This window comes from Opisthocomus hoazin, chromosome 6 (genome assembly GCF_030867145.1).
Source record: "Opisthocomus hoazin isolate bOpiHoa1 chromosome 6, bOpiHoa1.hap1, whole genome shotgun sequence".
Classification (NCBI taxonomy): domain Eukaryota; kingdom Metazoa; phylum Chordata; class Aves; order Opisthocomiformes; family Opisthocomidae; genus Opisthocomus; species Opisthocomus hoazin.
In genome coordinates, this window is record NC_134419.1 from 62127613 (window position 1) to 62139713 (window position 12101).

General features: G+C 35.8%; 1 protein-coding gene across 11 annotated transcripts in view; it reads right to left on the reverse strand.

Annotated features, from left to right (window-relative positions):
* Positions 1 to 12101, reverse strand: part of EXOC6 (exocyst complex component 6) — a 94742-nt gene that overhangs the window by 58423 nt on the left and 24218 nt on the right. For 10 of the 11 annotated variants that reach the window (XM_075423458.1, XM_075423457.1, XM_075423459.1 and 7 more), the window contains exons 6-11: positions 7268 to 7472; positions 5906 to 6061; positions 5166 to 5234; positions 1624 to 1707; positions 1484 to 1530; positions 976 to 1096 (exon numbers count right to left, since the gene is read on the reverse strand). In XM_075423458.1, coding sequence (XP_075279573.1) covers positions 976 to 1096; positions 1484 to 1530; positions 1624 to 1707; positions 5166 to 5234; positions 5906 to 6061; positions 7268 to 7472 — 682 coding nt within the window. The remainder of the gene's footprint in view (positions 1 to 975; positions 1097 to 1483; positions 1531 to 1623; positions 1708 to 5165; positions 5235 to 5905; positions 6062 to 7267; positions 7473 to 12101) is intronic. The other variant, XM_075423460.1, reaches the window with a different exon arrangement.

Sequence of the window (12101 nt, forward strand, 5' to 3'; positions counted from 1 at the left end):
CCCAATCATCTAAAACAAATTAAAAAGTATGAGAACATCTCATGTACTACCGATCAGTAAAGGTCCTATGATAAAACTATAGTTGCAATCTGAACTTTTCCCCCCACTTTTCCTCAGTATATATGAAGTGTAAAATATTCCTTGAAGATCAATTGTAATAAAAGTAAAAATAACATTGCATAACGGAACTGCTTCTAGCAAACATTAAAAAGAGAAAGATAAAATTCTTCTATTTTTTCCAATAGTAAAAGTTATACCACTAGTAAACTCTGAAGCAATTTACTGTCAGTCAGTCTGAGTAAACAATGGTATTCCATTGATTTTCACAGAGGAATAAAAAATAGCATGCAGCTACTCAGCATCATTGGAGGTAAGGTAGAAATATAACTTTAGGAGACATACTTCAAATATACAGAAATGCTCAGCTGATAGAGAATTACATTCTAACATCTGTGAAGATTTTTCTAATGCCTTTACTTCAACATAAGCATATTACTACTATAGCATTGAACAGACAGCTCCAAAGGTTTTGCTGGTGAAGTTTATTTTGGAAACACAGCATTTGGAATGATAATTAGGAACTATTTCCTGGTGGTGCCTTCAGTGCTGAACTATTCAATCTGATCTAACGAAGAGGTCAGTTGAGACTAATGAGGAAGGATTGCAATAATAACAGCAGATTAACTCTGCATATTCTAAACTGTTGGACTAAGAGAAGGTTTGGAAGACCCAGTGAGTTGTAAATCAGTGGAGGATTATGCAAATAGCCCATGGCTGGGGATCACAGCCTGATACTGTCAGGGAAAAACAAAAGCTTGGCAGGCTCCTTCCCAAATTTGAGCAATTTTTAATCACAAGGAAAAGAAAACATGAGAGGGGTGTAATTTTTCACTTTGTTACTATCCAAGATTTAAATATACAGAGCTCTGAAGTAATAGGATTTAAACTGCAATATTGATAAGACTTCTCACTTACTGAATGTGTTCTAAGAACAGCAACAATCTTGGAAAGGGCCATGTTCCAGAGTTCATCAGTGTATGTTCTAGTTACCAATCCTTGGGTTACATGTAAAATGTGGTCTTCTACTACAAAGAAACTAAAACAAAATGATGTTTAAATTACTAATTTGTTTTCTAATATCAGAGCAAATTCTACTCTTTCACACACAAGCACAGCCAAACCCTTCCCCACTCGAGCAGTGACACTTTGGTAGGTTTGGTATTCTCCTTTGCTCAGCATGAAGCCAAAATGTGAAAAGTTTGTTTCACGCCAGCTGGAGCCCAGGCTGCTGGAGAGCCCTTGTGGGGCACTGTACTGGTAGGATCTGGATGCTCTTCCCCGCTCAGATCCAGCAATAACCACCCACATGATTTGTGTGGAAACCGGATGTTGCAGAAGAAAGTTTTTGGACAGTGGAAGCACAGAGGGTGAAATAAGAATCAATATAGTAAAACTGAAATAAATCTCCATTTAGAAAACTTACCCTACAATTTGACTGAAGTATCTTCTATAGCCTTCTACTGTTTCATGCTTTTAGTGAAAAAGAAAACAAGTTTAGGAATAAAAATATCACCATGTATTAAGTACAACCCAAGACAATACAAAAAACAAAATACTGGTTACCATGCTTGACTGCGGCTGCAGAACTAATCTTGCTTGTTTCCTTCTTTGTTTTCTGTAGTAATTTTCAAACACTTCTCCATCACCCTAGCACAAGACAAAAGTAGTTAAAGAACATTATCTCAGTATGAAAATAACACTTCTTAAATTAAGGGTACAATTCTCTTAAACTAAGCCACGTATTTTACACTTGTTCCACATATAGCCTTCCAGCTGACAACAGCAAAGTTTTGCATGCATGAGATGCAGAATTTTTTTTTTTTTTTTTTGTAGCCTACAGAATGCACTACAAATAAAAATTTGGCTTATGTGCCTACATTCTGTCAAACAATATTATGTATTTTAAGCACTATTTGTATTTTTAAACTACAGCTTTCAGAGTATAATAATATTTATAGACAAGGCATATTACCTATTACTTTATAACTGCAACTCAGTCTCCTAAAATGTTTCTCTAGGTTATTCAAGAAACTAACTGCATTGTAAAGTTAAGCTACAGAGATGTTTATGTGAATATATGATATGTCAGAACACTGCGTGTATTAGCTTCTCCTGAGGAAAAAACAAAACCACACGAGATTTATTTAATATTTTATTATTCTCTTTGGAATTGGTACATATAATTACTGTGGATTTGGATTTTTCGCCTGTCACAGTCCTCAAAAATACAATACCCTCTGTGCCTAATGATTATATTGTGAGGAATTCAAGTGACATCCTACCCATCTCATTAAGACAACCATTCAGTAGAAACCATCTGTCCATTTGAAATCAGTGCTACATTGACTCATCTACCTACTGAATGCAATGTTATTTATATGCAAGCAGAATAAAGCAGCTTAGCATTTTTAAGGTTTATTTTCACTTCACAAGCCTATTATTAGGCCCGTGGCATTTAGAAATTCCACTACCTGGGCTTCCAAAAATCTTCAAATAAAATTATTACAGAGATTGTATATTACTAAGTCAGCATTACTTACCTAACTCCTTTATAAGATACAATGAAGAAAGTTTAAATATCATATTTTAAGTTCCTAATAAATATTTCACTATATCTAGAAACACTGCTAACCTCACAAAATCTAAAAGTAAAAAAGAGACTTGGCTTAAGAACAAAAACACACTTGAAACTGAGATGCAAATTTGCTAGAACACTTTCTGCTGCAGCAGAGCTTTACAGCTTGCTATAATTTGTACTAACACATACTGATCAGACATACCAACCATTCACCTCCAGCCCAGACATTCAATGCAGTTTTCAGACGCACAAAGCCATTATTGAATTCTACTTCCAAAGCCAAATCTCTACTCAGCCCTGATACCAGCTGCTCAAGTGAAAAAGAGTAGCTATTCTTCTCAAATCCACACCAAAAATGGAGATGTAAAATATCTCATGATTATTTATAGACCACGCTATCCCATGCAATCAAGATCAGCAATTCAGGCATAACAACTATTTTAAACATATGTTCTAAAGCAATCGGCAGAATATAGCAACAACTCTGCTGATTCACTCACCGAATAAGCAATGGAAAGGCAAGATAATACATACTGAAGCAATGCATTTGTTTTGCCCAGCTTCCAATAGTTCATGAGTTTATATCAATAGAAATAATAAATCAATTGACATTGGATTATAAATTCATGGGATATTCCTCATATATCAAATGTTGCTTCACACCATAGTTATATTTATTTTATACTGCTATACAGCGTTTAGTTAAAAGGTAACACTACTTGCCAAAGGGATCAAAGGTGTTTTCAGTAGAGTTCAAACATACAGCATCTCCCACAATACATGGGCTAACAAAAGCTCTTTATATATATTCCCCAGAAGTTTCTAGTCTAAAGAAAGGTTACTCGTCAACAAATACAGTCTACGTTTGGTACATATGTACCTTGTAATCACCAGATTGCAATCACAAGCTATGTAGTATTCTGAGGTACACAGAATCCTGCTTGCTTCTTCAAAGTGAAGAAGCAGAGTAGAAAACTTCTGTGCTGTGTAAAACCAGAGTATTTTCTACAGTTTTGCAGCAGAGAGAGAATTCACTAAGAAGGTGTCATTTTCTGTAAGTCCTTGACATAGAAGTGTAATAAATAGACACCTGGTATCAACTCCCCTCCTTTGCTGTCATGAAGCCCTCTCAACTCCACAAGCGGTAGTTTACAACAGGAGGTCAATGAGAAGGACTCCAAGAAGTGGTTAATGCAAAACTCTTGATAACGCTACCACGGCTTATTAATTAGATGATGTTAGCAGGAAAGACAGAAGCCCTATTCCGAAGGCATCAACAACCCTTTTTTCTAAGTGGCTAAGGGCCTCTGATATCAAGAGAGCACTCAAAGTTGTTTTCTGTCTCCAGTAAATTTGGAAGCCCACACACTTTCTGTGCAAACCCAAAAAGCATATTCCTGGACCAAGGATCCAGCATCAGGATCCCTGTCAAACTGAAAAACATAATCACATATTCCTTTTAAGTATCATCTATCAATTTTACTTCCTGTTCTTTTATTACACTAAAGAAAGAATAAGCAGATGTTGTCAACTGGTGTATTTCATTTTACACATTCTTTTCTTATATGCTGTTTCACACTTATTTCCTCTGTACAAAGAAATGGTCCACTCTTTTTTTAATAGTTCTGGCAGCCTGTCTTTCTGTCCCTCCTGTTCTTTAATTTAGATGAATAATTACTGACATAATTACTGATGCTTTTGTTCAGATTCCTTCTTTAAAAAAAAAAAAAAGTAACAGTGAAATAACACCTAAAACACTATTTCAAGATACAAGCTTTCATGTTACACAGCTGCATGGATTCCACAGCAAGAGGATAACATAGCCTGAATGCTTGAAACCAGGTCCAGCTGAGACTGTAGGATTAGCAACACTTATAAGTATGTCATCTATACACCTCTGATACTTATTCTATAAGTAACCTGACTTCAAAAGTAACTGAAACATAGGAAAGGTGAGAAAATAATAAATACACTGTTACCAGGTTTCCCCAAAAAGCTCTCATCCTTGTTAGCTTATGTATTGTATCTTGTTACAGCAGCTAAAATGGGCTATTGCGTCTGTGCCACTGAATCCAATCTAATCTGCCTGAGCACAGCCTGTCACAATCTCCAGTATTTGCTTGTCTTTTTGCTCTACTATTCTGATTTCCACAAGATTCAGACTGAATATTCCCACGTTTTCTAATATTGATCATATCCCCCTAAACATTTTAGTAACATGGAACATTTGGGGGAGTGAAAGTACCAGTACCGCTATCGAGGCAGACATGCATATTTCACATATATTCTTAAGAACACTTATGTCATTAATGTTTTGCTGTGTGTCCTTTATTATACATATAAAATAAAACACGCAGTCAGGCCCTGAGTATCCATAGCCTACCCATCTCAGCCAGCTCATCCAGAACTACTGCTACTAGAAGCAATATGCTTGCTTGCTTGGGTACTATTACAGTATGAAAAATACGAAAATGAGCATTCAAGTTCAAAAACTAAAATATCTTTCTGACATCACACTGATACATACCAAAACTGAGTAGATGTGCAAACACCTATAGACTGGAGAAAAATCTACAAGGTCTTGGGCAGTTAAAACCTGAAGAAGGAAAGGAAAAATAAAAGTATATAAAGCATAAAACCCATGTAATCTGCAAAATGTGATACATTACCAACAGAACTTGTCCACCTAACAAGGACCCAAAAATGGATGCATTCTATCACAAAAAAAAGCAAATTAATTGCCTGACTCTCCCTTCTCTTTGTACTACAGTACTAGATTTTATTTGTGTTACAAGACCAGACTCCTTTCACTGTGTTTTCAGAGCACCAGATTTAAAGGTCTAAATACTTGCTGTTTTATTCAATTTATGAATACTAAGTATTCAATAGCTGAAAGAGTTCTAACACAAGCTGAATTCCTCAACACAGAAATGCTGTCTTCAAAAACAGCAGAATATTCCAGTAGGCCACATATAATTTACAGTGGGCAGGTAATGTTTGATGTAATTGCAACTGAATTTCAGAATAAGTACAAGTTCTATCCAACTGCATGTCCCCAAACATTATGTTAAAACTAGCATTAATGCAATTAATATTTTGGGACTGTTTTTCCCCCCTAAAATGCTGATCTGGACTGGTATCCCTTGAAGGTGATCTCTGGTTCTTCCTAACTAACACTGACCATCTCAGACAGTGTACTGCAAGTTTTGCTCAATAAACCTTCAAAATTAACTTTAAATAAGATGTACTGATTTACTATAAAGTTACCTCTTCTTCATGTTCATCATCATCTTCAAAAGTTCGCTTCAATGTAATTTCATTCTTCGATTCCAAAATTCTGCTTCTACCTAAATGCATATTCCGACCATAGTTTACATTATTCTGCTTCTGAAGAGTGGTACTAAAGGTTTTCTGCTGCTGTGCCTGTTTTAAAAGTAGTACCAATAAAGAGGGATGTAATGCAAATTTCATTACTGAGGAGTATATGCTATGACATGAAAAACAGGTGGTGCTATTGAACACACACCAGTGTAACTGCAAGATGTGTGTTCTCAGCCTACACCAATTATTTTGTCCTTTATTGATTTGGGATGATAAATGAGTTCAATAGCTAGTTTCTGCATAAATTTTTCCTAATCCCCAGAATGCAATTTAAAAGGTAGACAAAATTAAATAATCTGTAATTTTCCTGATCATAAATTGCAGACAGAGAATTAATATTTAAATGAAGTACAGTTATCACAGAGTTTCCAGCTATTTGTTTTCTATCTTCAGTCAAGCCTTAGTGAGCAGCCAGCTGCAGAAGCCAAATGCTCTATATTGTCCTTACTACCAAAAGAAATGTAACAAGGTAGTACAGTACTATCTTACAATTAAGTTTCATTTATAATCATCAATGCTTCATTTCACAAAAACCTTAGGTGACAAAATGGCAACCCAACCTGAACTCTGCCCCACAAAAAGTGAAATCAAAATTTTACTTGCTCTCCAAATTAATTTTAAAAGCATTAGCTGCTTTAAAGCTTGCTCAGTGCCAGTGCTTTTAAGTAGCAGATTATTTTGTGATGGAACAGACAAGGGCTCCAGCTGTCCCAGTCTCCTCCTGCATTTCACACCTCAGTCCTCTGTATTAGTAGTACTTTCAGAAGAACTGGGAAGTTATCTCAAACACTTCTTTTAATCTTCTTCGTCCTTGCCAGCTGGTCAGATGGCGGCTTTTCGTTTTGGTGGAGTAGCTGCTGAGTTACAGACTGTCTAGGAGCTGACTGCTCAAAGTATTTCACATTTTTTTGCAACTTGAGATATACAGTATTTCTCCTTCCTTTCTTAGGGAGGAAATTACTTCTTGTCTAAGACACAGATACAACTTTGGAAAGAAAGTTTGATGCTACTGAGGTGTCACGCTGCTGCTTCCTGTGTTAGCCAGGGACTGCTAGAATTGACCACTGCATGTCCAGGAGAAGCAGCTGCCCAAGATGTCAGCAAGCATTTCACAGCTCTCCATCTTTACTCAAAGGTCTATGTGATGACCACAACCCTTAGACAAACCTTTTGGGCTAACCTGAGACTATCAACACTGATATTTTCAGTAAATAACAGGACTGAAGTCATCCTGTTAGGTCGGCTTACCTGCTTCATGGCAGTCTCACCAATTCTGTCAGAATGCTTTCGAATACTCTCCAAGAAATCCTTGAGATCTGACATGGATATTTCTTTTATTTCTTCACGCAGTTTTGGAAGATTTTCTATCATTATCTGGCAAAAACGGTATTGGCTAACTCGAGGAAGATACAGATTTTCCAGCTGCTCCATTGTTTTTAAAGCAGAATAATATCTACAAAGAGATTAAAACCAAATTATGTAGCTTCTTATAAAGCTTTAATAAAATACTTTGTTTATCAAATATAGGATATCAGTATCTTGCATGCAATCAATGTACATCTAATGAAATTACTCTGTTTTTAGAAAAATTTAGAAACAAAAGGTCATCCATATAATGCTTTAGATTGGAAAAAAACCACTGAACTGTCAGAGTGACTCAGTCAAGCAAAAATTTTAAGCAGGTTCCTATGGTATTAGCTGTTCTGATCAACAGAATCCTAATGCCACATGGAGTATTGTGCAGAATGGAGGCACCAGAGTCATAACAATTCTCTTCTCTTCTAGACTGAATTTACTAGGGTTTTTTATGAGTTCTCTAAAACACAAATTGCCAATCACCCAACACTGCAGTATATGCACCACACAATGAAAAAAATCTTAGAAAAGTGTGCCTGTATGTATATATCTTTTTTAGGTATACGCGAACATACACACACACCCACACCAAGCCTCTTTCCACCATCCTTAGCTGGAAAAGACATGCATACGCTTACCTCAAGCAGTATTTTTTCCAGCAGTATATCATATTTTGCTGTAAACCATGAATCTATTTACTCTTCCGACAAAACACAGCATACCCCGTCAAGAAAATTACTACTCTGAACAAGCACTAAGGTCAGAGGGTTTTAAAAAAAAAACAAAATGACAAAGACTCCATAACTTTCTCCATTCTTCTGTGTTCTGTTAGCCTACAGACTATTTGTAGCAGAAATATGGAAGATATAGCCTGAGAGGGGGAATAACCAAAACACCAAGAAATGCTTCCTCTCATGTCCATACACTATGCAGATGTTGTACAGTATATTCATAACTATGTTGTGAAATTTTACATAAAGGACAATCAGTTTAAAGAAATGAGTCATGTTAAAACTACGCATAAAAATTGATTTAACTGCAAAAATAATTAAAGACAGACTCAAACAATTCTGACAACAGAAAGCTACCGAATACTGAGACATCAACTCTATCTATTACTACAGCTATTTACCTGTCTTCATTCTCAGTTCTCTTATAGATTACGGGGTTGTGGGGCCAAGACTTACATGCTAAAACCATTTAAAACCTTCAGGCCTGTTGCACGTAAGTAAAATTTTGATGCTTTCCACTGATTTACGGAAACATTTAAAGATGGAAAATTTAACTGAGAGAAATTGGATTTCCGTGCTTCCTCTTATAATCAGTAGAGAGATGAACACCACAAGGAGGTAATTCAGAGCTGAGTCAGGCTCCTACATGCCTGTTCCTGAAGTCAATACCCTTCTCTCTCATTTTCAAATGTCACACAGGCTCCTAAGGCTGAATGCTTGTGAAAATCTTTACTTTGTTGAAGAGATGAAGTCAATTCCAAGACAGACAGCTAAACTAAGGCGGCAATAAACAGAAACACCACAATCAACAAATCTGTGATGTCAGTCTTTTAAAGTGAGGTGCAGGAAACAGGTTAAACATGAACAGGACAGAAATTAGTTGTAGATGTGACAATAATTTTCCTTCACACAGTACTCTTACCAGCCACTCAGCCCAGAAGGCTTCTGGAAAAATGAATTTAGATTGGCCTACTAGAACAGAATAAGGTGAATTAATGCCTTCTAGCTTGGTATTGAATGGGAAAAGTATAAAAACTGAGATCAGACTGATTTAACTTGTTGTTAGTTCCAACCCTTTCTTTCCACAAAAAGAGAGTAATAGCCATAGCCCGTTTTTAGTTTTTTGTATTATAACCTTAGTTCCTTTTTCTTCCTCAAAGTCCTACACAATCAGGACTGGAAAATTACCAAATAATTTTGAAAGGGAAAATCTGAATATGAGCAAAGTCCCTTCAAATGTTCAAGAAAACCTGGAAAAGTGTCCTTTCCAGTTCTTCTGCTTCTGGATATTACTGTGTAGATAGAACGAGTAAACACTTTCAAACTGAAATACAATTCGAGCTGCTGGCTACCCTTCTGTAGACAAGCAATAATAAATTATTAATACTTCAGTCTTAACTTCCTGTTCCATTCTGAAATAAAGACATTGTTTTGAATTTTCCCAATCAAGACATTTCTAAGCTAACAGTTCAGCATAGCTGGAGGATGGGAAAAATCTTCTCTTTTCTTCCAGAACACAACTGCTTTCAGAAGACTGCAAATAAAGAGGTTTCAAGTGTAAATTAGGAGCTTTTGTTTATTATATACTTGGTTTATATAAAAGATACATAAGGTGACAGGAAGGTTGCAGATAAGAAGGGGTCTGGAGGTTTTCTGTGTGTGGGTTTTGTTATTTTTAAATAGTAAACAACCAAGAGTGCCACATGGTGAGACTTGTGGGGAATAAAACCATAATGGCATCAAAATCGTATAAAAGGTTTTTATTTAAATTATATGGATCAGCTTATCAGAACACTGTTAGTTCATCTGGAAGGTTTTTGACTGCTGTCTCTAAGATCAGAATTAACATAATCCATTTTAAATCCATTCTAGAGTCCCTTACTAATTATATATATATGGAGCTCAGGACCTTGCCCTTATAACATCTGTTCTGATAAAACACTGAAGTCTTTTTAATTTGAGGGTCATCTGCAGGTCAGGATTTAAACTAAAAAGTTTTGCATATCATTTAATGGAATGATGTATTTGTACATTTTGCTTTAAAAACATTCCATAGATTTAACTCAATGCTGAAGATTTTGACAACAATATTATTAGTTCCCATCATACATATTCATGTCATAAGTTGAAGACTGAACATTTGAATACAAATGAGTTAAAGAAGTATTTTCAATGGGCTTTTTTTTAATATAAATATAGCAGTCCTCTGTCTGTTCTTCTGAGATAATCCTGTAAGAATATGTTCCCCAAAGCAAAATTTATAATGTAAGCTCTGAAACTGAAGACTCAAGTTTGAAACACCAATAGAGGTCATATGATAAGACTGTCCAGAACTGATCTATCTTGCCATCAGAACCAGAAAACTGTAAGATGGATCTTACTAACATCTCCAAACTATAAAAATGGAAACTTCTAAATCCAGCAAGAAGCAGGACTGGGGGGGGGGAACATGAACAAAAAAAACCAACAAAAACCCCAGAAGATTAATATTAGTGGTTTGCATCCTCTTCTTATGTAACTGAGCTGGCGTTTTACAAAATGTCCAAGTCACAGGCACAGAGTATAATGTGAAACATCAACACACAAAAAAATCCAAAATAGAAAGAAAATTACCATTACTTTAGTGTATATGAAGTATTAAGTTATGTTTTAAATAACAGAGAGAACTTTTAAGATTTTTATGAGTGAAGCGTCATCTGGGGGCAGTTAAGAGAAATACTGTAACTTACTAAAAAAGCCCCATCAAGTTAAACTAGAGCAGTTACACTGGACAGGAGCAAGATGAACTCAAAGGCTGTGCATTTTAGTGAGAATAACGCATCTGTACGCAAGCCTTCTGAGTAAAGAAATGTATAGTCATGTCCCACAACTTCCTGTTGAAAAAACAAGAGGAGAGACAATAACCTTCAAATCTTGAAGATGATGTATTAAAACTGCACTTGAAAAACCTTTCACCACAGGAACAACTATTTATTTATTTTGTTTTTAAATCTAGTTGCCTTAGCAATTTTAAATCTATTTTTTAAACTTCCCCACCACACCAGTTTTGTCAGCTGCCCCAAAGCAGCACAAACTGAGATCAAGACACTAACTCGGAATTTCTGTAAAGTGAGTCAAAAGCTCAATATTTCTGAAAATCAGATTAAAGAGTTGCTGTGGAAAAAACCCCAAGATCTGTGGAATATCTTTTTCATCCGTAATGATGTGGTAGGAATTTTTTTTTAAATAGAAATTATTGAATAAATAGGATTGTGAGAACAATGAGAAAGCAAGTAGCTGACAGCTCAGTACCAAATATGTGTTCTGATGGGGTTTTTTTGACAGATGCATGGTACCTCTGGGAAGTATTGATTTGCCGTTGGTAAAATCCAGTGCTTCATTTTGACACGGTTCCAAAACAATGCAGAAAACCAAAATCAAATCACCATTGGTTTTATCTGTTCCAGTACCTTTCCATACGAACAAGGGTAAAACCAAACGATATAAATTATGAAGTCCATCTATTTGCATCCTTTATCTCTTAAGGTTTATTTGAATGCTTGGAAGGTTTATGCAGAGAAAGGCTGCATGACTTGTCTCAGTGAGACCTGGTAACCTAAATAACTAATCAACTCTGTCTTTCCCACAGTTCAGAAGAAAGCTTGTAGTAAATCAGTAAATAAATCCAAGACATTCAGGGCAAAAATCTCATTCTGGAAGACCTTACTCTTTCTTTAGTCCTTCTCACAGTAGATTCAAGAAGAATCAGCAACAACCTTAGCAGACGGATTTATTTATTTTCACTGTATGGGAGGTTTGGGGGTTTTTTTTGTAATAGTTATTGTGGAAGACAACTTGCAAAAACACCAGTTAAAACAATTCCCAACTAGACCACAATCTCTTGAAGCAGCTGGGAACTTTCTCCAGAGACACATATCAAAATCCAAATGCACACGCCATGGTAACAGAGCTGTATAAAATGTCTGATGATCTTATCTCTGACTTTAATTTAAAGA